Here is a 27,821-nt window from a genome sequence, read left to right as displayed (position 1 = left end):
AGAAACAAATTATTATTTTAGGAATTCAAGCTTTGGAACTTCACTGTCTCTTTTCAAGGCTGAGTTGATAACACTTTTGGCTTGCTTTCGAATCCAGCGTTATATGTGAATACAGGCTACCTGGCTGTTTCAAAGGGATATAAAAGACCTGTCCCCTGAAGCAAATTGTCCAAATACAAATAAAATATTTATAAGCATCCATTTAACAAAATTTAATGTCAATATTATTATTACTATAATCATAATAAGTAACACTGTATATGATTCTTTTTCAGAAACTGAAAACCTTTTTGATTGCTGGATTGGTAATTGGCAACACCTAGTAGTAAGGAGAATGTCTATAACAGTAAAGCCTCTCAGTTAACACCCGTGAATAGTTTGAAGCTTCACACGTTAAACATCTGCTCTGCAGTACAGGAGGAAAACTGAGACATGCCACCATTAACTTAATAATTGAACAATAAAGTAATTCACTCAAACCCTCTGAAGCTGATTTACAAAATAAAAGTATATCTTTAGGTAACAACAGGCTGATCAAATTAACAAAACATCTGTAAAAGAAAAGTATTTTAAGTTATAATGTGCCACCCCGACGGGAGTAGAAATGTTTTCTTGTCTTTCAGATCATCAGAAAGCGCTGGTGCCAGCTGAAGAAACAACAACAAAAAACCATGGTTCTGAGTCATGTCATAATAAGTTTGTGTTCTGTCCAAGTTTGTCTTGTGTGTCCTAATTGTAATACGTATTGCAAATATTGTTGTGTGTAGGATATTGTTTTAATGAAAGGATATTTTAAGTAAAGCAAAAGCAAGAATTTAAACAAACAAAATTAATAATTGGGCCCAATCAATTGGCAATCAATTGGCAAGTTTAACATTTAGTGAAAGGATAATAGTGTAGTAATTGTTTAAGCTAGGAGAATGTTAACTGTCTCCACAGGTGAACAAAAAGAAACTGGAAGGAAGCAAGAAGTGTGCCATGTAAACAGAAGAACTGGGAGTGGGGTACCAGCCCCCTCCCCCACCAGATTGGTTTTGCTTTAATGGCCACACGAATTAAATGTTTAGCTTCTGCAAATTTTCACACCAACCATAAATGTGGTTTGGCCAGAGATAATAAGAAATCTGTAAGAAACAACACAGGTAAGTGGGACATCAGCATATTTAAGTAAAGATGCCCCCAACATCGATGCCCACAACAATGAGGAAACTAGTAACCTCACCATTGCAATAACAGCTACTTGCCCTGCTACTCATTGGTGCCTGATGCCTTAAAAGGCCTCAAGAATTATGGAATTGCATGGGTTAACAATTAAACATCTGTGAACCATGCTTGGTCCTATAAGAAAAACAGTGATTCCCGTCAATGAAGCCAGACTTCAAGTCACATACATAGAACAAATATACACTAATAGCGATGGGGAATACACGGCCTTGGGCCGCCCCTCATTCACACAGAATTATTTTGTTTATTATAACAACATGAATATTACGAGGACAAAGAATACACAGTCCTCTGCATTGAAGATTGTATGGGACATCGTGAAGAAAACCAAATACTAATATCCGATCATGTACCAATTATACTGACAAGGTACCCTTTGGAGTGGGACCTACTGACTCCCACTGGGGTTTACCACTTAAAGCCCAAACAAAAGTAACCCCTGAGGCATGGCTGTCATTTGTTAACCAATGGCCATCGCTAACTTGCCCTCATTTGGATATCATCAACCAGGTCCTTAAGGACAAAATAAAACCTCCTGAATGTACATCATGCCCCGAGCAGATCCCTGTCCCAGAACCCGGACTGGTAATGAAAGGACCAGTGTTGCCAGTCCTCACCTCAGTGGTGTTCCACACTTATAAGGTTAAGATCCGCATTGCCCTAAAAGGTTAAAACCAGCAATGCACCAATACTACCAGATGGGCAAATCAAATTGGTAAACACCTAATTCGGCAACGGGGCTTAGCAGATACCATCGCGGGCTGGTCTGGGCCTGGAAACTGTCAGAAACACTAATGTCATAGTCCAGAAATTGTATAGAATCCAGGCTGGTAGATGCAGTAATATCCAGTGCCTGTAAAGGCCTAGATACCAGCCAAGATAATCAAGTGATCCTAAATAGTTTGAAGGATCTGTCCAGCTCTGTGTCCACTTCATTAGACACAACCAGATATTTGGACCAGAGACTAATTGGATTTTTAATTAATGGAACTAAATTAAAGGAATTAGAAGGCCAGTACTGAAGAATAGGGTAAACTTTAGCCACTACCACCCAACCCTTATGGAAGTGATGAGTCCCCATCTCCCCCGTGCCCATCTATGGGAGTGGGGAAGTAGAGAATCTATGAGAATCCAGAGGCCTATTGGGACAGGCCATAGTATAACCTTTTGGCCCCTCTGGGTAGTCCCACTTACAGCAAGCAAGAGTATATAGATACAATCGAGGGCATCGCTTATTCAGAAGGTGTGGGGCCTCCCTATACCCCAGGGATTGTTGCACACACTTTAATAAGGAAATTTTATGTACCTGCCCATTAAACATCATGACGAATCTGCCTAGGTTTGATGTGGTTGTCACAGAAAAACAAATGAACATCGAGCTGGTCCAAATGAACGGTACCTACTGGTGTTTGACTACCCAGACAGATCACGCCATCCTGCCCCTCTACATATCCATCTGTGTGCATAACAGCCCCTCACCGGATGATCCTGACCATTGATGGAATGCAGCTCTATCGCACTTCGGCAGTAATGGGTAACCTAACATGAGATCCTGAGTGACATGGCGGAAGTAAGTACCAAGAGGAGGGTTTACTGGCCCTGCAGGGAAAGATCGAGGAGTTGGTGGCCAATGCCCAAAAATATATCGGGGCTGGCCGTCTGAGGTACACACAGATAGGGAAACACCATGGACCATGCCAAACACCTATCTCTGCGGCACTCAACCAGGCATTAGAGGTCAAATCTATCATGGGCAGCGACTTTACTGGTGACAAAATATCTTGGGGATGGATTTGAATAGTGTTTGCCAAATTATGTGGGGAGTTTCGATTATAACATCATAATAGTGCTGGTGCTGTACTGGCACTTCCAGAGTAAATTAAAACCCCTTAAATTGTTGTATTTAACCTGGCAGGTTAAAGAACCCTGAGGTCTAGAGGAGGGAACTGTAGGGTAAATCTTGCTGAGAACTAACAAACTCAAATCTGAAAGTATCAGGCCACGCCTGAGAAGCATACAGTACAGCAGTTACTGTGACCCTGGTTCCCCTGGCAACCACATTCCAAAAGGGCCTCACTTTGATAAGGCTTGTACCAAACAACCGTGCGGGATTGTTTTTCAGTGTCGGCTTTGTTCCTAGAAAATAAGCTTGGATACCAAAGATCGCACCAAGGCAATACCACCCCCACAAGAGACTCATTATATTTCCAGCCGACAAAATAACCATCAACATGCCTTTGTTTATGTTGGCTTATTTAGCTTGTTAGGAACAACTACCTGTATTAGTGATAACATGTTTAATTGGCAATGGGCGGAGATACTGTGTAACTGTCGTAGACCACTGGCTTTTGTGAATATCTCACTTCCACTGCTAGACCTATCAAATCACTTCTCCTCCGTCCATCTGCTACCTATATAATCTAAAGTATGTTTTGGTTAAGTTAGTGCTTACTTGGTTAACCCCTAATGAGTACTCCACCAGCAGAGTGAACCAATAAATCCTCTGCTTGTTTTCACCTGCACCCAGTGTGTCCAAGAATTATTCCCACCAATCAGGAAGGATTTTTTCCCTAGTTCAGATTGGCAGTGACCCCTTGATCGGTTTGTTTGTTTTGCCTTCCTCTGTAACAGGTGGGTGCTCTTCACTTGCCAGGATCATCTAGGTGTAACCCACTTAATCATTTCTCTCTTCTTGTTAGGGCCTTGTGCACTTTGATCACTTCTATTCTTTGAGTGAGTGCCTATGTCCATGCCACTGTAGGTATATGTGTGCCTCACGCACACTTACTAGATAATTTTTTCCCTCAGCGGTACCTGTTGAGGGAACTCAAGCACTTTTGTTTCCAGTTATCGCTGTGTGCTGGTGTTAGAGGGTGGAGCCATCCTGATACGTCCCCCATCCCCACACCTTAGTTCCTTCTTACTGCCAATGACCATTGTTGGAGCTCTTACAAAGTTGTGATAGCAAGACTGGATCTCACTCTTTGTTTGTAGTCAGCTTCGCATTTAGTTGTTAATTAGATATAGTGTTAGTTTTTAGGTCCCTTTTGGGCAATTTTTGAATCTCAGGATTAGGATCAAAGTCGTGCTTCTTTCTCGGGTTCAAATCCTACCAGTTGTGTGTCACTCATGCCAAACGGTGACCCCACATTCCAGTTGTCCAAAATGCCTGTGGGTATTCCACATCAGAGAGATGTCATGTTTCTAGAGGTTTAAGCCTTGTTCTAAACTGAAAAGAGCAGCGACACTTCACCATTTCCTTAAGGAAGTGGCCCATCAACTTGCATCGGAACGGTTGGATTCAGAGTATACGCAGAGTGTGGCATCATCAGTACATATTACACTACCCAAGACATCTTCAGCTCTGATTTCTGTAGCACAGGTACCAAAGAAGAGATCTAGAATGATCCAGGACATGATACATCATCCAGCAAGAGCAACAGTACCAAGGCCCACCAGAAGCAAGCTCTCTGGGAGAGGATCTGTGAGGAAGTATTCTCCAGAGCGCTCTTTTGTTGAGGTGAGGAGATCAACTCTAGAACCTGTTGGCAGATATGTTGATATTCCTGTACCCAAGACTCACTTCAGGTACCAGCACCACCAGGAGTGTACCCTCATTGCCGGAGAATTGCATAACCTCTCGATACCAGTGTCCCTAATGGTGCAGAAATGGTCAAAACTGGTACTAGCCACTGTCATCCCTATAGCAAGAGCAAGAGGTAGTGGTACAGTTTCCAATTCATGGAAGATTCAGGTGAAAGCCATTATTAATATCCCTGCTACTGCTATCTCTGGGTTTGGCTTTCCTATTTCCTGTGCACTTGGGTTGTTCTCTACCATTATCACATCATCTACTGCACCTGCGAGAACACTTCCTCACGTGCCTGCATTGACTTCCTCAATGGTGTACTGAGATCATCATTAGCATCATGTAGAGTGTTTTTTGATGACCAGGATTAAGCAACTGAAAGTTGTCCAGACAGCTCTTCCAACCCGAGATGCAGCCCAGTCAGTGTCTCAGTGTCCTACTGCATCTTTCTCAGCACTGGATGAGGCTGCAGAGACAGTGAATGATCCTCCATCTCCAAAGGATTACAAGACTCTCACGAGCGACTCTCCGAAAGGGTAGTCTTGGTTTTAAATATTCAAGCAGAAGTCGTCCACAAGCAGTCCCACAAACTAGTGGGCATTTTATCATCTGATGAGCTCTCCAGAGTAGTACTTCCAATTAAAAGAAAATAAATTCTGGAACTAGTTTAAAACACTGTGGCAGACCCTATCTTCTTTCTTCTCTATAGCTAAATGGGCAGCGGCAATACTATCTCTCTTCTAAAGGACTTCACCCATCTCCAGGTTTTTTGGTGGTGGCTGGGTCTTGATTGGTTGTATACTTTATTTGACAGGTGACTTGCAGCAAGAATTTCTACCTAGTAAGCTCTTCTTAACTGAAATATCTTCACCTTCTCAGAAAACATTATGAAGCTTAAAAACTGGCTACTGCATGTTGGACCTCACTGGTCCAGCACCCTCAGTACCTGACCAGTCCCAAATGAGGGAATTTACAAGACCAGGGAGGTCCCCTGCTACTGTTTCCCCTCTGGTCCTGTCCAGCCCAGCTGCTGCTGGGCTTGGGCTCCAGTTGTCAGGCTCTTCATGCCTGGTGGCAGGATTTGAGCTGCTGGACTCCCAGCCCTCACCACCACCGGGCCCTGTGAGGCTCTCAGTCCCAACAGAGCTTCCAGCCCCAGGACTCTCCAGTCCAGGAACATCCATGGTCCAGCATGAAGCAAGACCAGAGAGTCCTGGTTTTGGAAGGTACAACCTGTAGTGGAGTCTAGACAGGAGTTTGCTCTCATGATAGAGGAAGGCAAGTTGGTGGCAAGGACAGCTCTTCAGGATAGCTTGGATGCAGCAGCTTGAGTCATAGTGTCTGCTATATCTCTTGGGAAGTATTCATAGTTATGGTCTTTCGTTCTTCCTCCTAAAGTACAGAAGACCATTCAGGATTTGCTATTGGAGGCCCCATTCTTGTTTTCAGAAAAGATGACTGTGATGGGCTGCAAAGCCTAAAAGATTCCAGGGCAACAGTGAAGTCAGGGCAACTAGTTGGTAAGAGGCTAGTTCCAGTCTCAAGCTGTCCAGAGTGGCTGTGATTAAATCCTTCTTTGTTGCACTGACAGAGTAGAGTTTATTAGAGTGCTTTCTGATGCTATAAAAAAGTCCATGTTTCTGCCTCAGGCAAGGTTCCAAAAGCTCTGAGACCTGGTATTCAATCTAATAGCACACACCATTACCACAGTGCACACTTACCTCACACTTCTTAGGGCAAGCATGTAACTACATAGTACAACACAGCAGACTATGCCTCAGACAGTTTCAGAGATGGCGAGCAGGGTATGTGTCTCGTTGACATCTAAACAATGATTTGCATTCCAGAGGTAATATTTTAGTCTGGTCTAGTGGACAGACCTTCACAATGTTGGGACTGGAGTTCCTTTGTTTGGCTGCCTTGTACCTTGCTTTGGAACTCTGCAATCTTGTAGGAGTTGAGGAGTCTGGTAAATGTCAAGGAACTACAAGCTATCTGTCTAGGCTGTTCGGCCTTCTATTCACATCCTGTAGGGAAAATCTGCTAGTGTTAGCCAACCACACAACTATTTAAGTAAATGGACCAGGTAGGGGTACATTTGTCCAAGATGTGCCAGGAGCCAGTTCTGTTTTAGGAGTTCTGCATAACAAATTCCATTCATCTCAGAGTTCCTTAACTCGTTGCAGAATACAACCTGTTAATAGATTACCTAAGCAGAGCCTTCTCAACTGACCATGAATAGTCACTACACCCAGATATGGTCAGTCCATCTTCCAGCTGTAGGGAGCTCCCCAAGTAAGCCAATTGGCAACAAAGGTTTAGCTAACTAAGCATTGTTAGTTAGGCCTCCTTCATCAGTCTCATTAGACTCTGATGTGATATTTCAGGCCTATGATCATCTACTCCACCATAATCTACAGATCCTTCTCTTTGACAGCATGGTTGCTTCATAATTAACACTGATGGAAAAGGCTTGCCTGACATACGTTCAGGAGATTCTTCTGAATGGCAGAAAGTCTTCAGCCAGGCATGCTGAGCTGGCCAAATGGACACATCTTTTCACTGTGATCACAGCAGAAAAGTGTCCACCCCCAGGCCAATTAGGGAGCATGTGAAGTCTCCTCCTGCCCTGCCAGGAGCATGTGGCACTTCAAAGTGCTACGTGCTCCTGGCAGGGCAAAGGGAAACTTTATGCGCTTCCCCCACCCCCAGGCCCTAATTGGGTTGGGGGCAGGGGAGTGGCAGGGCCTCCACAGGCTGGATCAACCCACTTGGCGGACTGGATCCGGCCCGTGGAGGCCCTTTTGCCCACCCCTACCTGACGCCTATATAGATGAGCAGAAGTTCCATTCATTGGACATGAGGTGAGCTTTAGCCTTCTAGATGGATCACATCAGACCCCTCAGATCTTTACATGTTTATTTGTTGAGATTGCAGAAAAAGTGAAAAGTAAACCAGTTTCCTCTCAGGATTTCCTCCTGGATCCTCTTTTTTTGCATTTGTTTATACCACCAGGTAGCTAATGTCACTCCATCTCTGAAAGTATTGGCTTATTTGACTAAAGCTCTAGTAACTTTCCTAGTGCAAATACCTATTCATGACATGATCATCAGTTCACACATTTGCTGCTCATTATGCCATTTCCTATCAGTCCAGGAATTATGCCAGGTTTGGACATGTTCTACAAAATGCTTTCAGGTAGACTCTGAACTCACCTCCACAATAATCTGCTTGTGGGTCACCCTTAGTGGCATGGAGATGTGCAATCACAGTTATCTACTTTTCTGTGACTGCTGTTGTTTCAGAGGTGTTGCATGTGTCCATTCCATGACATGCCCTCCTTCCCCTCTCTATCAGTGTCTATCGGGTAAGAAGGAACCAAAGGGGCTTAGGAATAGCACCGCCTCAAACTGGCATGCACATGGCAACTGAGGGTGGGTACCATCCAAGAAAACAAGTTCTCCAAAAATCGCACATGAGGTGCACACACATCTACAGTCAAATTATATGCAACACATCTCAAAGAACAACAGTTATGAACAGGTATGTGCCTGTGTGTATTTGTCTTGTTTCAGTTGCTGGATTAGTGTGCGGATGCTGGGTGGTGGCGGTCTGTAGAGAAGACCTGACTTGATGATCAGTGGCCTTAAACTCTGTGGAACACAAAGATCAAGTGATTTGCCTATGGTCACGCTATAGACTTGGTGTAGAACAGGGAATTGAATACAACATTCAGGGTCTCAGGCTAACGATCTAACCATTAGATGATCCTTCTTTGAGTTAAGATTCTAGTGAATGTGACTGAGCTAACTCAAGAACAAACTATTTTTGGAGTGATCTCGAGAGGTGTGTGTAGATTTACTTAAATTGGTGAAATACAGGGGTAATTTTATTGAAGCCTGTAGAGTTACACTAGTCTAAAACCAGTGTCCATAAGAATGAGAGCCCTGGTCTTTAGAATTCTAACATGATGCCCATTAAAAAATTACCTTCAGTTTATTTTTGTTCTTTAATACCTTGATCCAAGAACAAATTAAATCAAAGGAATGACTCAGAAGGTCCCTAGCTCCAGTCATAGGAGTATGTCTCCACTGCAGCTAGGAGTGAGCCTCCCAACTCAGTGTGATAGATTCATGCTAGCTCAGCTCAAGGTAGCACACTAAAAATAGCAGCATAGAAGTTGAGGCCTACAGAAGTTCAGGGAAGCTTGCTCAGATGCAGAGGGCTGAATGGGCTTGAGAGCCTGAGATGCGGCCCAAGCAGCAACATCTGCTCTGTTGTAGGTACAGCATTAGCTCAAGTTGAGCTAGTTTTCTACCTAGGCTGAGAGGCGCTTTCTCTCTCTCTCTCTCTCTTTCTCTCTCTGCTGCAGTGGAGACATATACTAAGACAGAGTACTAGCAAAAAATCCACACACTCCTCTGTTCCTATCTGACTTAGAGACAGAGGAAATAGATTTTCTTTATAATTACACTTAAGGTTTACCTATGTAGATATTGGAAAACTAATAATGATATTAAATGTCACTAGGGCATCTAGCTGGCAGAGGAACATGCCACAATTGATCCCAAATTTAACACAATCAATTTAGGGTTGAATAAGGATCTCAACTGGTTAACTCATTATTGAGGCAATTTCCCCTCTCTTGGTAATCACATATCCACACCAAATGCTGTGAGTGAACCACTCCCACCCTGACAGGATTAGCTTAATTAATACAAGCAACTTCTTCCTTATATATACTCCTGCTTCTGTAACTTCTACTCTAATTCATCTGATGAAGTGGGTTTTACCCACAAAGGCTTATGCTCTAATAAATTGGTCTCTACAATGCCACAGCACTCCTCATTGTTTTTGTAGATACAGATTAACATGGCTACCCCTCTGAGACTTCCCAGATTTCATTGTGAGATTTCTGACGCTTACATGCACAGTGCATACACCCAAGAATATGGATACTGCTTTGAATCTTGGTGAAGACTTACGGGTAAATAACTTTTTTCTTATTTATTTGGCAATGCAAAAATAAATGGTCATCTATTTTCTATGTATGTGCTTTATTACTGAAGTTAGGTCTTGTTCTAAAACCTGCTTAGTTTCAAAATAGTTCCATGTTATACATAGCATTTTGTATTCTGCTAACAAATAGACAAGTTTATGATATGTTGTGATTTAATAGCAGGCTATGGCTAAATTATCGAAGTGCAGCCATTTGTTTTCTTGCTGGTATATTTTATCCAGTTTGTTCAATCTGTTCTTGCAGTAATTTACATCCAAAATGTGCCAGGATGACTTACAATCTCTTATGCACCACAGTACAAATTTTATTGAGCTGGATAAGTTATGTAAAACAAATGTCATAAACCTAGACTTAAAATAAAATCATGTCTTCTCTCAGATATTGCACAGTTAATATCTGATTAGTCCAAACATTTCCCAGACCACGCAGATGAATCTCCTCCTCTAAATATTTATTTTATATGAAGTGGTTTGCTTACCTTGAATGTGGGAGGACTCTAAAAATTCACAGAGAGAGCATGTGATGATGTGTATTGAGGACAGGATACCAGAATCTAATACAGAGAAGGAAAAACATTTTCCCTTGATAGAACACTTTTTCTTTCCTATATTGCTCAAAATTTGTTCATATCACATCTTTGGGTTTTTACCACACAGTTCATAATGAAGTTTATGAACCTTGAGATTCGTTGATGAAAAAGGCCTGGCTCTAGTTAGGCTGTGCCACAGACTTTGTGTGTCCTAGCTAACAGCTGTCAACTAGTGATTTGTAGCTGTAACTGTCATTGTTGGTTGCCTGAGCTGCACTATCTCCTGTTTGAAAATTTCTTGGCTAAAATCTGTTAAATAGAACTGATGGCCTTAGATGACAACAGTTCCTCTACATTAGAGGCTTCATGTTCACCATATGTATCTCACAGAAGTGAACATAATTCTTAGATTTTTCTGACCTATAACACTGGTCTACAATTTTTTAGAAGACGTCTGCTTCAGAGATAAAATGTGCTATTTATTATGTATTTTGATGTGCTGAATTCAAATATGACAATTAAAACAACTGATTGGCTATTGTTTCCAAGATATTTAAGTTTTTACATTTTACGTCTATGTATATTGTGTAGATAATAGAGTTTTAATCATAAATTGTAAACCTAGGTCTTTCCGTGTGTTTATAGTTGCTTTACATGATAATATTTCACCTGTCCTTTTTATGTAACACTTTAAAAATCAGCAAAAGGGTTATATAAATAAAATTTATTATGAAACAAAAAGCAAAAAACTATTATGTACATAGTTTAGTCCTATTCAGTGTCTACTCAGTGCTTCTTGGCTTGTCTCTTGTATTCATTAAATGGAGCATCTCTTGTCACTGTCCAGCAATAGTCTGTAAGCATTGATTGGCTCCATTTGCCCTGATAGCTTTTCGCCATTGTTGCAATGTCCTGGTGAAATCGCTTGCCGTGCTCGTCGCTCATTGCTCCGCAGTTTGGTGGAAAAAAATCTAGATGAGAGTGCAAAAAATGTATCTTTAGTGACATGTTGCAACCAAGGCTTTTGTATGCCTTGAGGAGGTTTTCCACCAACAACCTGTAGTTGTCTGCCTTGTTGTTTCCAAGAAAATTTATTGCCACTAACTGGAAGGCTTTCCATGCCGTCTTTTCCTTGCCACGCAGTGCATGGTCAAATGCATCATCTCGAAGAAGTTCACGAATCTGAGGACCAACAAAGACACCTTGCTTTATCTTAGCTTCACTTAACCTTGGAAATTTTCCACGGAGGTACTTGAAAGCTGCTTGTGTTTTGTCCATGGCCTTGACAAAGTTCTTCATCAAACCCAGCTTGATGTGTAAAGGTGGTAACAAAATCTTCCTTGATTCAACAAGTGGTGGATGCTGAACACTTTTCCTCCCAGGCTCCAATGACTGTCGGAGTGGCCAATCTATCTTGATGTAGTGGGAATCTCTTGCACGACTATCCCATTCGCAGAGAAAACAGCAGTACTTTGTGTATCCAGTCTGCAGACCAAGCAAGAGAGCAACAACCTTCAAATCGCCACAAAGCTGCCACTGATGTTGGTCATAGTTTATGCACCTCAAAAGTTGTTTCATGTTGTCATAGGTTTCCTTCATATGGACTGCATGACCAACTGGAATTGATATGCAGCAAAACATCCATGACTTCTAGGAATAACATGATGCAATTCATATCATGTATGACGCAATACCAGCTTCAGATTGCATCATTCATTGTTTTGCCTAAAAAGCAAGTACTGTCCAAACCCAGTCATAGATTTATTCATAGATCCAGTCAAAGATGTATTTTAGTCATTTCTGGTTTAAATTGAGATCCCTTCCCTTTATAACTCACTTATCCTCCGCCATTCGCAAGTCAAGGGTCGTATATACTGACTCAATAGCATATCTTGAAAACTAGAGCCAATCAACAATTTTAAGCATCATTTTCATTCCCAGTGACCCAGAATTAGTAAAGTTTGACTACATTAATTTCAGAAGCATTTTGGCTGTAGAGCAGTGTAATAGAAATAGAAAATGTCATGTTTTGCCAATTATCTTCAGTCCCATTATGATCAAGTATACTAGGTTTTAATAGCGTATAGTAATTGATGAATTGGTACTTGCTTAAAAGAGAGGAAACAAAGTATAGGAATAAATTATCAGTTTTCAGAATGGAGAGAGGAAATAGTGATGTTCCCCAGGGCATCCATATTGGGACAAATCCTATTCAACATATTCAAAAATGATTTGAACAAAGGGATCAAACAGTGAGGTGGCAAAATTCACAGATGATACAGACTTGCTCAAGATAGTTAAGTCCACAACAGAGTACAAAGAACTTCAAAAAGATCTCATAAAACTAGGCAACAAAATAGCAGATGAAATTCAATGTTGATAAATACAAAGTAGTGCATATTAGAAAACAATCTCAAGTATACATATAAAATGATGGGGTCTAAATTAAATTAATTAACACTCAAGAGAGAGATCTTGGAATCACTATGAAAAGCTCTCTGAAAACATCCACTCAGTGTGTAACAGCCCTCAAAAACCCAAACAAAATGGTAGAACTCGTTAAAAAAGGGATGGAGAATAATCTATTACCTCTGTATAAATCCATGGTATGCCCACATCATGAATAATGCTTGCAGATGAGGTCACCTCATCTCACAGTTACCTTGGCATTGGAAAAAGTTCAGAAAAAGGCAACAAAAACATTTAGGGCAATGGAATAGCTTGCATACGAGGAGAGATTAGTAAGACTAGGATTTTTCAGCTTGGAAAAGAGACAACTAACAGAGTCTATAAAATTATGACTGATGTGGGGAAAAAATTATTTACTGCTTCCCATAGCACAACAACAAGGGGTCATCAAATATAATTAATAGGTAGTAGGTTTTAAGCAAACAAAAAGAAGTAATTCACACAACACACAGTCAACCTGTGAAACCTCTAGCCAGAGGATGTTATGAAATCTAAGACTATAACAGGGTTCAAAAAAGAGCTAGATAAATACGTGGAGGATAGGTGCATCAATAGCTTTTAGCCAGGATGGGCAGGAATGGTGTCCTTAGCCTCTGCTTGGCAGAAGCTGGGAATGGGTGACAGGTGATGGATCACTTGATTACCTGTGCTGTTCATTCCCTTGGGGGCACCTGGCATTAATACCGATTTAGATGGACCCTTAGTCTGACCCAATATGTCTGTTTTGCATGACTCTATCCATATATCAAATACTTAGCTATTTAAAATGATAGCAGTTGTTCCTGTGAGATAAAGGACAGGTGGAAGCAGCTAGGTGCTCAGTACAGATGAAAATCAGGTTGTTGGCACTCGTTTTTAAATTGTTGTTCAGGTCTTAAAATTATGTTCCTTTATGTGCATCCCACTCCTCTCCTGACAGGAGGAGTAAATTCCCTTAGTACTACAGACAGTAGATATAAAGTCAAATTTATATCCAGGTGGATTATGTATACAGTTCTCAAAATCAAATGTGTATGGTTTAAAAAATCCTTCTACTAAATAAAAATGCCCTTGAGGGGTCATTCAGAGATGTGAGAAACTGAAACAATAGAAGTGCTAGGTTTCACTTTATCTTCAGTTTAGTGCTGAGTGATACTCCCCAGCCAGCCAATCCAGCGTAATCCTAAAAGTATCTCTATCAGCTTTTCTTGGAACATAGAGTTAGCATTGCTATGATTTCCAGCACTCTTGCTTCCAAAATCCTTTAGATCAGTGGTTCTCAAACTTTTCAGCATCATGCCCCCTCTTTGATTTTTTTTTGAGAAACCTTCACCCCCCCAAAAAAAATATCAGCAAAACTTGTTAAACCCCCAAAAAAGGTTTCCCTTTTAAGAGAAGAGCAGGCATTGCCCTTTTAAGATGGCCATTTTGAAGTCTTCCTGGGACACTCCATCCTTCCTGCGCCCCAGGCAGCCCGAGCTGCCTGTGTCCCAGCGGATGCCCGAGCCAGGAAAAACAGAAAATACTGGACATTTCACAGGTTATTTTCTGAATTTTTTTACCGGACGGACCAGGCTTTTTCTTGGGGGGCAATTGCTGGAGGGGGGTCTGGGTCACCTCATGCCCCCCCTGGAATTTCTTCACCTACCCCCAGGGGGGCGTGCCCCCCCAGTGTGGGAACCTATGCTTTAGATGTTTCATTCAACCCCGTTAAAAGTTAGGAATGTATCTCAATATTATCCATCATTGAGTAAAAACTGAAGCACACTTGAAAGAACAGTGATCAGGGCCCAGTTCTAACAAAGACTGCTTCTTGGCACCCAACATGTGCTTTTACCTGAAAGTTGTATCTGAAGTGAGAGCATGCAGTCATTCTAAACAAACCCACACCTTGTATTATTCGGTATCCACGTTCTGGGTCCTACTCAATGTTACCCTGCAGTCCCTCTGGGCCAGCTAAGGTAGAAGCGAGGATAGGATTGGAATGAAAGACACCAATGCAGGAAACTTCCCCGGGCACAGAGGATATGCTTGGGATACAGAGGCAGGGGGAGACCTGGGTTCTGATAATTCTGTGCTTGTGAGGAGACTCAGAGTTTGTTACAGGAGGAGAGCAACCTGATGGAGGCCTCATGGGCATAACTAAATTGGAACTGAGTAGAGCCAGAACCCTGAGTTTTGTGGGGTAAGAGAGAAGCAGCTGTTAGGCAGAGGATTACACACTCTGGGTGAATTAAATTTTTTAAATGGGGTAAATAATGTACACCTATGCAGCTAATGTTATTGTAGGTATCCAGTCTACATTATTGCAGGCGCTCTTCTGTTAATCTGAAACCATGATCTTGGAGTAATACTCAGCACCAATTGTGAAACATTTCTTTTCAGATGCTGAATAACTGCCTATAAATCTTGGGATCTCTCAGAATAATTTATCGTGTAATTGTGCTACACGATATAACCATACAAGAGGACAAAATAATATGTGTGCAAGCATTTTTAATAAAACATGAACTGCAAATTCACATTATTTTATTTACACTCACATCTTTGAATATATAACATTTTATTACAATGTATTCTGTTCACATTAAGATTAGAAGAAAAATAATGTTTTTTATGCTAAATATTCCAACAAAATAGCTCCACTTTCACAAAGTAGGATTAAAAAACTTTCCGTGTTTCATTTTCAACCCTAACAACGAAGTTAAGGTTGAAAATGGATCTCACTCTGAATACAGATTGCACTTCTGCACCAAAATAGATCACACCATATAACAAAATACAGGACTATGTAGCACTTTAAAGACTAACAAGATGGTTTATTAGATGATGAGCTTATAAACCATCATCTAATAAACCATCTTGTTAGTCTTTAAAGTGCTACATAGTCCTGTATTTTGTTTTAGCTACACCAGACTAACACGGCTACATTTCTATCACTAGCATATAACAAGTTTGTATATTAATCCTGGCTATGTGTGGTTTATTTATAAAACCAAAACTTTTCATTGTATTTTAGAGAGATAATTAAATAAAAATTAAAAAAAGAGACTCAATATTAGTGGGGGGGGGGACTCAATATTAGTATCAGGAGAGTCAGAGATCAGCCAACCTGTGACAAACACCTGAAAGGTAGAACAAATCAACTCCAATGCACCTAGAGGTAATGAAACCTTCATGTGCATAGTTGACAGCTAATGAGCCTGACAAAGGGTTATCAAACCCTCAGCTGAGGAGGTTTCCACAGACCAGAGGTTCACCAGAACAAGAAGTTTAGAAGGGGGTTCCTAAAAACAGGAAGCTTCTGAGGAGAGCTTACCATTGCCAGGAGTCTAGGTGTACTCAGACACAGGGAATATTGTCAAACTACCTGTTGCTACAGAGAAGTGCTGCAGCTGACAGATCTTACTCTGGGCAAAGGATGCTTTGCAGATAGTGGCAAGAAGCCTGAATGGAGAGAACTGCTGGAGAAGACTGGCGGGATGGATTGGCAGGATGGATAAATTACAACTATCTCTTAGGGATGTTAAAATGCGGTAAAGTAAACATGTAACTAACTGCTGAAAATTTCAACCGTTACACGCACAGAGTAGGAGGGGAAGCAGTATGTAATTGAGGGTGGACTCATCAGTTAACCATGTACACAGTTACACTTTAACATCCCTACTATCATCCAGGTAATACAGTGGGGTGAAGGTTTGGATGCTTTTTCATTGGCCATCTGGTTGATAAACTAGACCCCTCAGAGGGATGCTATTCCCTAAAGTCTCATTTAATTTTCTGATAGCCCACTTGCGGAAAGTGAAGCAAGGAACATCTACAGAACATCTGGCCAAATAGGGGCATTATAGGGTAGATACATCCTGCCTGAAAGACCTTAGGACCCTTTAGCCCAAGTCCTGCAATTGGATCTTTATGCCCCTGCAAAGACTCACTAACTCTGACTGGGGTTTCCAACAGACAGTGGAGGGAGGAGACAGAATGGACATTAGATCTGCAGCATCTTTATTTAACGACACTGTAAATGAATACTTTCCGATATTTTTGAACAGAGAGAGTACTTAAGAAGAGAAGAATACATAACACAGGAGTGGCAACTATGGAAAGCCAGACAAATGCAGTGGGCTGAGGAAATAAGATTTGGTCCTCTAAAATTCGGATTAGGTATTGGATGCTTAACAACCTTTTCCCCGCTATCATACATCATTTTCATCAATTTCTATTGGCTTTACTCCTTGGGAATTGAGTGAAGGAGAAATGCCAGACTCGGGTATGGGCTGCATTAAAGGCAGATGTCTCTCTTGCAAAAGTGAATCTTGGGCCAACTCAAAGCGAGTCTCAAAATAATCTACTGATTCCCCATCTTGTCTTTGTATTAAGAGTTGGTAGTCTCCAAAGCGAATGAGGCATTTATGAGGCAGGTCAACTTTGTTTAAGTAGTCCAGTTCCAGATTGTCTACAATAAGCTTGCTCCTCTTGCTCATGTTCTTTATCTCAAAACCAAGTTCTGAGTTGTTGAATTGCCTGAAAAACTGCAGGGCAAATTGAACCCGGGAAACACGGGAATCCATTAAATTGTAATGGCAGATGTTAGTATCTCGGCCAAACTTTGCCACCTCATCTGCCCTGAGCTGCTCTCGCTTGAGGAAGTTTAAGTTGCGAAATATCTGCTTTTCTTCTTGGCGAGGATGGTACAAAGTTATATGGAGACAAGTCACTGTCTCTTCAGTTTCCAGCTCTTCCAAGGAGGTCATGATGGTGATCCTTCTCAGTACTACAAGAAAGAATGAAATTGTGGAATTACTGAAATGCCCCCCCCCCCCCCGAAAATCAACCTAGAACTGGAATAATTTAAAGAACTTAACATACCTCTGATCAATTAATTTGTACTTATTTTGCAGAGAACCACTGGCAATAAATATGGTCTAGCAGCTAGATTTCAGGATTCAGAGTAATTTTATTCCTAGTTTTGCCACTAATTTATGTGGCTCTAGATGGGTCAAAAGCCTCTCTGTGCTTTAGTTTTCCATATGTAAAATGAGGATAAGTACAGAGACAAGGTAAGTAAGATAATACATTTTATTGGACCAACTTCCGTGTAACAGCAAAAGTTTGTCTCTCATGAACAGAAATTAGTCCAATAAAATTACCTCACCCATCTTGTCTCTCTAACCTCGTGAGACTAACATGTCTAAAACACTGCATACAAGTGTTAAAAATATCAAGGAATCTTTGTAAATGTTTACGATTTTTTGCAAAAAACTATGCAAATATGAATTAGTTCTTCCCCTATTACAGGTGTATTACTAAATAGATTCTCCTTTGAAGAAACATTTTGGTGATGCATCATTAGACGCCTAATCACTTGGGCTGTGTCTACACTGCACCCCTTTTCCGGAAAAGGGATGCAGATGAGACAAGTTGGAATTGCAAATGAAGCGGGGGATTTAAATATCCCCCGCTTCATTTGTATAAACATGGCTGCCGCTTTTTTCCGGCTTGGGGCTTTGCCGGAGAAAAGCGCCAGTCTAGACGGGGATCTTTCAGAAAATAAAGTCTTTTCTGAAAGGTCCCTTATTCCTCTTAAAATCCCACGCTTCATTTGCAATTCTGACTTGTCTCATCTGCATCCCTTTTCCGGAAAAGGGGTGCAGTGTAGACATAGCCTTGTTGTGTAGACTTCAAAGACCCATATTGGAGCTATTATATAGTACTTGTTAATGACTCTGAATATTATATATCACTGTGTATCATTCTTTTGACAAAATAAAATGTGACAAGTAACCTTTACAAGTACAGTTTGCCTGCGATATGGGAAACCCTGGTTCAATTCCCCTCTTCTCCCAAGAAGATAGGGAGAGGATTCGAACAGCTCTCTAACCACTAGAGTTGCTAACTCTTCTGGTGTCTCCAGGAATTATAGATTAACCTTCAATTAAATATTAAAGTCATGTGCTGAAAGCACCTACCAAATTGGACAACCCTATTAACTACTAAGCTATGGGACATTCTGCTATCAGGTTCCCTCAGTCTCCTGTTTTGAAGATGTTGTACTCCAGCTAATCAATGAGACACTGGACAGGTCCCTTGGGCAGCAGGTTTTGGGGGGGGGTGTTTGGATACAGGCTCTAGGATGGGGAAGGGAGTTGGCGTGCATGTCGGGTGCAGGAGGCATAAAAAATGACCAGCACAGCCCTCTGGCAGCAGCTCCTAGGCAAAGGGGTCCAGGGAGTCTCTGTGTACTGATGCCTGAAGGCACCATGCTGCAGCTCCCAGCCAATGGGAGCTGTGGAGTCAGCGCACAGGGTAGGGCAGTACATTCCCCTCCCCCGAGCACTGCAGGGATGTGTAGCTATTTCCAGGAGTGTTGCAGAACAAGGGTGGGCAGGAGGCCTGCCTAGCCCTGCTGTGCTGTCAGTGGCAGCAGCCAGGAGGCCCCAGGCCTTTTTTAAATTGCCCAGGCCCTGGGCAATTGCCCCTTTGACCATCCTCTCCTCCCTCGTGCATCCCCCATTGGCAGGCTGCCTCTTTCTTTATTAGGGATGTTGGATATAGTGCAACTGAATAGTCGTGTAACCACATGAAATCTTATCAGTTACACAACTATTCGATAGTCCCTGGTGGCGGGGCTGGCAGCCAGTATGCTCCTGGCCCCGCACCCAGAGAGCCCCCTGCCACACTGTGCTGCTGGATTGGAGGCAGCTCCGTGGGGTGGCAGGTGAGAGCCGGTCCGTGAGGGAAGCCAGTTTAAAAACTAGCTTCCTGTGCAGACTGGCTTCCTGCCGCCTCGTGCTGCTGCCTCTGATACAGAGGCAGCAGTGCAGGGTGGCAGCAGCCCTTGTCTATGGGGCTCTGAGCTCCCCACAGACAGAGGCTGCTGCAGTGGGTGTGGAAGGGGCAGAGATGGAATGTGTGGGGAGCCTGCTTGAAAGCCAGCCCCCTGCGTGTATCGACTCCAGCCTGTCCCCCTCATCCTCCGCACTTCTGCCTCTCCATCAGAGGCAGCAGCGCACGGGTATGACGGGGGGCGGGGGAGGCAGGCAAGATCTGGTGCTCATGGAAAGTCTGCTTAAAGCCAGCTCCTCATGGGCACCAGTTCCCACTGCCCCTCCTTGCTGCCTGTGATATAGAGGTAGCAAGGGGGTGTGGGGAATATGTGTTAGGGATGTTAAACATTGGTTAATTGAATAGTTGATTAACCTCATGAATTCGTATCAGTTACTCAAGTATTCTACAGTCCCTGGTGGTGGGACTGGCAGCCAATGTGCTTCAGCCCCACTCCCAAGGAGTCACCTGCCACTCCGCACTGCTGCCTCTGTATCAGAGGCAGCAGCGTGGGGTGCCAGGCAGGAGCTGGTCCACAGAGGAAGTTGGTTTAAAACCCAGTTCCCCTCACAGACCAGCTGCCTGTTGCCCTGTGCTGCTGCCTCTGATACAGAGGCAGCAGCGCAGGATGGCAACAGACCCTGTCCAGGAAGGGGGTGGGGGTCTGAACTCCTGGACATGGTGCCAGCCAGAACTGAGCCAGGCTGCCTGCCTGCATGGCTCCTAATACACTTTAAATGAAAAGCTACAGTTGGCTACACTTCAAATGAAGCCAGGACTAAAAAAATTTCTGGCGGAGCACGGAAGGGTAAAATGCATGTAGTCTATAGCATTAGCCTATAAACTTTTGCTTATTGGTTAATCAGCTACAGTATTACATTGCTAGTGCATGTGGTCAATAAGATGAACCAATAAGCTAAGGCAGTGTTTCTCAACCAGTGGTACAAGTATCCTTAGGGGTACTCGAGAAGTCTGGAGGGGTACGTCAACACAACTGACATTTGAAGAAAACTGAATTTTTGTTTTTAAGTTTTACAGCGTTTTATTATCTTTGTACTTTTTACACCCAAAAATTTCATCGCCCGCCCAACTACAATTAAGTCGTTTAAACAAATGTGTTGCAACTGTAGAAAAAAAAATGTGTGCGTCTGAAAACTTAAGGTACTGGAGGTACTTTTTTTGGGGGGGGGGGTGGTAGGGGTACTTGATATTTTTTTTTTTTAAAAGGTTGCGAAATACTGAGCTAAGGCTTATCAGTTAATCATGTAGTGGGCTACCCATTGACATCCCTAGTATTTATCCAGGGTACAACAGCCAAATAGAAGCTCCAACATTAGCTTTTGGAACCACCCACTGACACAAACTTTATCGTTAGAAATCTCACCAAGGAGTAGCTGCTGTATGTAAAATATTACAGATATAAAAAATGAATGTAAAGTGGATGTGAAAATTCCCCTGCTTTCCCCAACAAAAATGGGGTATAGGATTTGCCAACCTGCAGCATGCAAATATTCTGTTTCTAACTGTGGCCAGCACTATTTCTCTACGGGTTCATCAATACAGCACCCTATACTCAAAATAAGATATGCAATTTGTGCTACGTGTCTACAAGGTGCCAAATTTCAAAATAACGTGCTATTTTGAGCCATCACTTATCCCTCATGCAACAAGGTTTACCGGGGTGACAAAATACCTCACCAGGTATTTCGAAAAATATTTCAAAATAATGGGTGGCTTGTGTAGATGCGGGGTAGCTATTTTGGGATACCAAAATAGCCATGCAGTGTAGACATACCCTAGTTGCTTCAAAGAAAGATGCAGGAAAAACTGCAGTTATGAAAGTCTGTCCAGAAAGGAAAAAAATCTTCCTAAACCCATTAGTAATCAGCTGCCGCAGGTGGAGAGGAATATCCCTTTTAAAATTTCTTGGGTTTTTTTAATCCATTCTGTAGTGTTTTTGTCCACATAAATATCCTATTTAGCTCTTGACCACATATCTTGAATACCACAGGCTAATTGTGCATTGTACGAAACAATATTTCCTTGTGTATCCAAGCTGTCACTTAACTGATAGAATATAAATTTAACTATGAGGTGTATAATTAATGCTATTCACTGCATCTGAGTCATTAAAAAGCAGTTTACAGTTCAGTCTATTGTGTTTTATTGCTACATGAAGTATCATTATGACATGGACTCTGACATACGATTGCCTTTCCAAGGATAAGATTGCACAACTGTAATCTATAAAGACATAAAGAATCAATGAAACTTTTCTGTGATGCCAGTATATACAGAGATCATACAAATTACAAGACGTGTACAATTATTTTCCTTCCTTGATGGATATCCAAAACAGGGCACAATGCTTTTACTTCCAAAGCAATAGCTCAGGCACAGAACCCTTCCCATTTCAGTGTTAGAAAAATCTGGCCGGGGAAATAACATTGGCAACTCATGTTTAAGTAAAGTTATGTGAATATGGCTTTCCTAGCTGATGTAAGCAAAGCCCAAATGTTAAGGAACAAATTAATTTCAAGTAGAATAAGATGTTTAGGCAGTTTGTAACTCTCTTGTAAATAATTCTACTTTTCCCCAGTTCATCTTAAACTTATGTAGTTGATTGTGGGTAAAATTATAAATAAACTACCAGTAGCCAATTATAGTTCTTTCTAAAGTGATCTGATTTGATGAGAAGTGCTGAACTAACAGCCCAGGAGAGAAATCCCTTCTGTATATCCATAAAACTGGTACTGCTTAGGCAGTAGCAGTACCATTCTTATCCCTCAGCTTGCTCTGGTTGGTTGGGACCATCTGAGTGTGGAGAGAGTACCCATTCAGTTCTTAGTTCAGAGGGTTTTTTGTGATTTAATGGGGTATTAAATCATTTTATAAAGGCGTCAAGCTAGCCTACGGAATTTAACAACTTTCGGTCATGCCCGACCCTGGAACAGATCTGAACCTGTAATTTTCAAGTGGAAAACTCTGTATTTCATTAGTCTACGCCTAAATCAGCCTGAAGTTCATCGATACAGGTTGAACCTCTCTAATCCGGCACTCTTGGGACCTAACCAGTGCTGAACCAGAGAATTTGCCAAACCACGGGAGGTCAATATTTTCTAGCAGCACTACCAACACTTCCACTGCTTACTGGGCTCTTAGAAAATGTTTAGGGGCAAATTAGAGTTAAATAATAGACAAAAAACTGAGTTAGAACTGATGGCTGTAAACAAGCTTTTTGAGACTGTAGGAAACCTGTCCACACCCATGATAAGTGGACAGCTGGCTAACTAAAATTGTGCAGAACATGGATGTTGCCAGACCAAACAGTGCAGACGAGAGGGGTTCAACCTGTAATGCTAACTGTCTTTTGGTTATCAGAGCTGGGAGCATATTCAGAAAAATTTGCAGGATGTTGTGAATGTGACATACCAATATAGGCCATGTGCATTGTTCAAAATGATGCATGTGAACTTTTATAAGTGATCACTTCTGTTAAAGGGTGAAGGAAGAATAAGGGGATGTCAGAAAGTTCTCTCCGACAGAGAAGGCAGTTCCTAAGTATTAAGTGGACATCATGAAGATCAGACAGGGCTGAAATGGAAGTAAAATCTTTTCCACAAGTGCCACTGTACTGGGTATTATGGATGTTGAATTTTGCATGGAAGTACACACTTATCTAAACTCTTCCCAGTTGAGGCCAAGTTCCGATGGAAGCCAAAAGCCCCCAGCCTTTAAAGGGAGGACTACATTGCATTAGGATTACAGTGTTGAACCTTGGATATCATTTTCACTTTTGGAATGTGCATACTTGTTTCACTTCCCCTCACATGCCTCACAAAAATCCGTCAGCAAAAAATCCATACAGTTTACTTAGGGCACTGACATCACCACCATACATGGAAACTTATGTGGATCTTTTGCTGCCCATACACCCATCCTAGAAAAGAAAATTTCTAGGAACAAATGTTCCAACCAGTTTCACTGTAGACTTCCAAACACAACACAGTTTAATACCCTGAAAAAATCTGCATAAACTTGTATTTAAAATTTTATTTTGGTTTAACAGTATATTTGGGTTAATTTTATACATTGTGTTACGTTATGTTAAATGGAAACAGTGGTTGTTAACATTTGTACTTCTAAACAGTTAACAAAAGTGTAATTGGTATCACAAGAAAGTTAACTCTAAAAAGCTTGTTACTAACTCTTTTGCTCAAACCCAGGGTTCAGCAAAAGAGAGCAATACCTCACGGAAAGCTGGTTTAAAAAAAAATTAAGTTGCAGAGAACTACATATTCTCTGTTAGTATCCGTAATAATTTGGATCAGTGATACTGCATCCTAAATAAGGCATATGTTGTTCTAAACAAAATTGTTCAGTGTCTGGATACCAATACTACATCCTGACCCAGCAATATTTGATAAATTGGTTACCGTCCATACAGTAGATTATCTGGAAGACACATCGATAAGAAACAATTGGATCTACATTACCTCCTGGTGTATCACAGAGCACTGCTATCAATGGATCAGAAAAGCTAGCTGTTCCTGTTTCCTGTCCAGCAAAGCTTATCCCAGAGGATGAAAACCAGCAGTAAAGCCTGTAACATAAATGGACATTACAAGACAACTATATATTAGGCCTCCATTTGTAATGTCACTACACCAAATGTCTGTTTTACTTCTCATATACATAGCACTGTGGGATGCTATATAAAGGTACCTATCCCAGTACAGATATTTCAAAACACTTTGCTCATTACTAATAATGACATGGATGGCAATTGCAACAGCCATAATAGGAGTGTATTTTTATCTCCAGTACCACAAGGGCTAAAACACAATACCAACTTGGAAAACTGATGTTGTGAATACCAGGACTTTAACAGGGTTTACAAAAAGAACTAGATAAATTCATGGAGGTTAAATCCATCATACTTATTAGCCAGATAGGAATGGTGTCCCTAGCCTCTGTTTGTGAGGGCTGGAAATGGATGACAGCAGAGGAATCACTTGATTATCTGTTTCTGTTCACTCCTGCTGGAGCATCTGGCATTGGCCAGTGTTGGAAGACAGGATACTGGCTAGATAGACTTTTGGTCTGACCTAGTCTATCCTTCTTATGTAAAATAAATTTTATAAGATTGTCATATGTATGTGTAGACTAAGGGACAGCTGGGATGTGAATGTGTGAACAGTAAAGTAAGGTGTCCTCATAATAATGGTCAGCCATCTGGGTCACCTTCAGTCCATGCATAATGCTTTTTTGGATGCTTGGTAAACATCCTCCTCATAAAAAACAAATTGGGGGGAGGGGATTTAGTTAGATCAGAGTCTAAGATAAGGCACAGGCTTGGTTTGCGGCCTAGCCAAACATGGTCAAGACTTTGCTAATATAAAGCAAAATTAAGCTGTGAGCAAGAGACTGTCTGCTCACAGAACTTAGCATGGTGGTGTAGAAACACTAATTGGTACTAGGCACAGGCTGTACACACATTCTAGAGGGATGTTTCTGATTAAGAAACATCTTAGTATCACCACACTCCTCACAGACAATAGAGACATATCAACCCAGGTTCAGGACAGGGTCTAAAATGACAGCATGATGGATAGACATGTTTTGATCAAACCACCAGGTATAAAGTAATGGGTGGTATCTAGGTAGCGTGAGAGAATGGCAACCTGATAGTGATGTGTAAATGTTTGTTCCTCTATATAAGGCTTGGTCTTGGAGGGGCTGTCTTTGTCCGGACAAGGGGGCAGCAGAATAGTCCACTGAGTCCATTGTCAGGGGGTACATACCTGTAGTACTTCAGTACAGTCTGCTAAAAACTATTAGGCTACGTCTACACTGGCCCCTTTTCCGGAAGGGGCATGTTAATTTCAGCTATTGTAGTAGGGAAATCCGCGGGGGAATAAGAGCCTCCGGAAAAGGGCGCTTTTTCCGGAGGATCAGGGCCAGTGTAGACGCTCTTTTCCGGCTTTTTTAAAAGCCGGAAAAAAGCGGCGGACATTTTTATTTAAATGCCGCGGGGGATATTTAAATCCCCCGCGGATTTCCCTACTACGATAGCTGAAATTAACATGCCCCTTCCGGAAAAGGGGCCAGTGTAGACGAGCCCTTACCGTATTTCTTTTGACAATAAGCCTAGCTGATGCCTTCAATCCTTATTTGATTTTGTGACCTTTTGGGGCTCTTTCAGAGTCTGCTGTGCTGTCTGCACAGAGCCAATAGAGGCTAAAATAAATGTTTGCATGCTCATTTTATAAATACTTTCTTCACCATAAACACTGTAAATTTGGATTCTATATGATGGGGAAGCACACACATGCAGCCAAATGGTGATCATCACTGGACAGAGCAAGATAGCTGTCAGGATCAGGGATGTTAAAATGTGTTTAAACACGCTGAAAAGTTCAGTGGTTCCATGCGCGGGGAGGGGGGAGACAGGCTTTCAAGCCGGCTTCCTGCATATATTGGGAACCTGCATGTAACCATGTGCACAATTACACTTTAACATCCCTAGTCAGGACTCCACCATCACAAATATCGGCTCTCAAAGCCAGATTACAAATGTAAAAATACTAATCATACAGCTGCTTTGAAAGCAATTCTGATAAAACTTAGAAAAGGAACAAACTTGTTTAAATTAGGGATGTTAAATTTTGATTAATCAGCTAATCGATATTTCATTGACTACTTGATTAGTCAATAAGCGGGGAGGGGCATGTCAAAGGCAGAGGCACAGCAGTTAGGATCCCACTGTGCCTCTGCTTCCCCTGTCCGTCCTCCCCTTTGCACCACGGAGACAGTGCTGGGGGGAACCAGCTTTTAAGCACTGGCTCCTGCTACGTGCCCCCCCCCTTCTTGCCTCTGATATAGAGGCAGCAAGGGATGGGGAAATGCGAGTAGTCAACTATTTCACTACTCTTATATCCTTCCTCTAAACCATCATGTCTATTTCCTCCCTCCTTTCCCCCCCGCCCCTTTGCAATATGCCAATTCCCAATAGAGGCTACAATACATGCATGCTTGCATGCTCCTTTTATAAATGATTTCCTCAGCATAAACACTGTAAATTCAGATTCTATATGACACATCTTCAGATGAGTGTAGACGGATGGCTGCATTCCATCCTCAAATGCACCCTTGTTACTCATTGACTAGAAGGGAATTTCTAGCTGAGCTCTCAGGAGCAGAATTTCCCCTAATGCCTGGAAACTGATACTAAATAAAATACTTTTCCCTAACAGATCTTGCTCTGCTTATTCCTTCCTCGCTTTTTTGTGAAGGGTAAATTTACTGAACGGTGCCAGTGCAGTAAGCTCTTACAGACACGGCCAAGATGCTGACAGATCAAGGCTTGATCCATCTCCTCCTATGGAAGACAATGACAATCCTCTCCCACTGCCTCCACTCACTGCAGCGAGGGGCTGTAGAGGTACCCCTCCAACACTGCACACCCAGATGGGTCGACATGGATCTTTTGCAGGGGGAGGCATCTCCCACCCCACCCAAAAAAAGGGGGAGCTACAATAACTTGATGGCAGCAGAGAGATGCACAGACCCACGCAAATCTCTAGGAAGATGCCCCTCGCGGGCAGTGGCAATAGCAGTGAAAAGGTGCTCTGGCCCTGGCTCTTTGCTAGCGGGAAGTTCCTCTCTCTCCCTGCCGCTGGGAAAGCCCCTAGCCGCTTGGGGGCCAGCCAGCTGCCGCTCACTGCGCAGCCAAAGGGAAACGCGCCGACGTCTGGCTGTGCGGCTTGCGCTGTTTTGAACCAGCAGCTGCGCCACGCCTCGGGCCAGCCAGGCTAGCGGGGAGACCCCCGCCTTATCCCCAGCCCGCTCCGCTGACCAGCGCCTACCGCTAGCAGCGAAACTCCCGCCCGAGCAGCGGAAACTCAGCGCCCCTTGCGCCCTCAAATCAGCCCATCCCCACTGATCCCCCGCGACACACACTCCAGTCCCTGCGTCCCCTGCCCACGGAACCCTCAGCCAGCTGTGCGTCCTCACCTCTCCAAGGCATCCAGCCAGCCGCGGGGCGAGAGCCAAGCGCGGATCGGGGCGGCAGGAGGCGCTCAAGGAGCCTGTCCCGCGCCTTGAGCTTTCTCCTCTCTGGGCTCGGCGTAAGCGCCGGAGCTTTTTAGTGCGGGGCAGCCGGAGGGCAGGATTTCCCCAGTCCC

At 42.5% G+C, this 27,821-nt stretch overlaps 1 protein-coding gene across 1 annotated transcript; it reads right to left on the bottom strand.

Annotated features, from left to right (window-relative positions):
• Positions 1-15,292: 15,292 nt before the first annotated feature.
• Positions 15,293-27,802, bottom strand: TIFA (TRAF interacting protein with forkhead associated domain). Its single transcript, XM_006119265.5, has 3 exons — positions 27,652-27,802; positions 24,132-24,238; positions 15,293-17,584 (listed from the first exon to the last, which is right to left on the bottom strand). The coding sequence occupies exon 3, from the start codon at positions 17,562-17,564 to the stop codon at positions 17,007-17,009; it is 558 nt and encodes a 185-aa protein (XP_006119327.3). The 5' UTR covers positions 17,565-17,584; positions 24,132-24,238; positions 27,652-27,802; the 3' UTR covers positions 15,293-17,006.
• Between the last annotated feature and the right edge of the window lie 19 nt (positions 27,803-27,821).

Source organism: Pelodiscus sinensis, chromosome 4 (genome assembly GCF_052426305.1).
Source record: "Pelodiscus sinensis isolate ZL-2025 chromosome 4, ASM5242630v1, whole genome shotgun sequence".
Lineage (NCBI taxonomy): Eukaryota > Metazoa > Chordata > Testudines > Trionychidae > Pelodiscus > Pelodiscus sinensis.
Note: the sequence above shows the minus strand (reverse complement) of the source record. Positions and strands in the feature narration are given on the sequence as shown.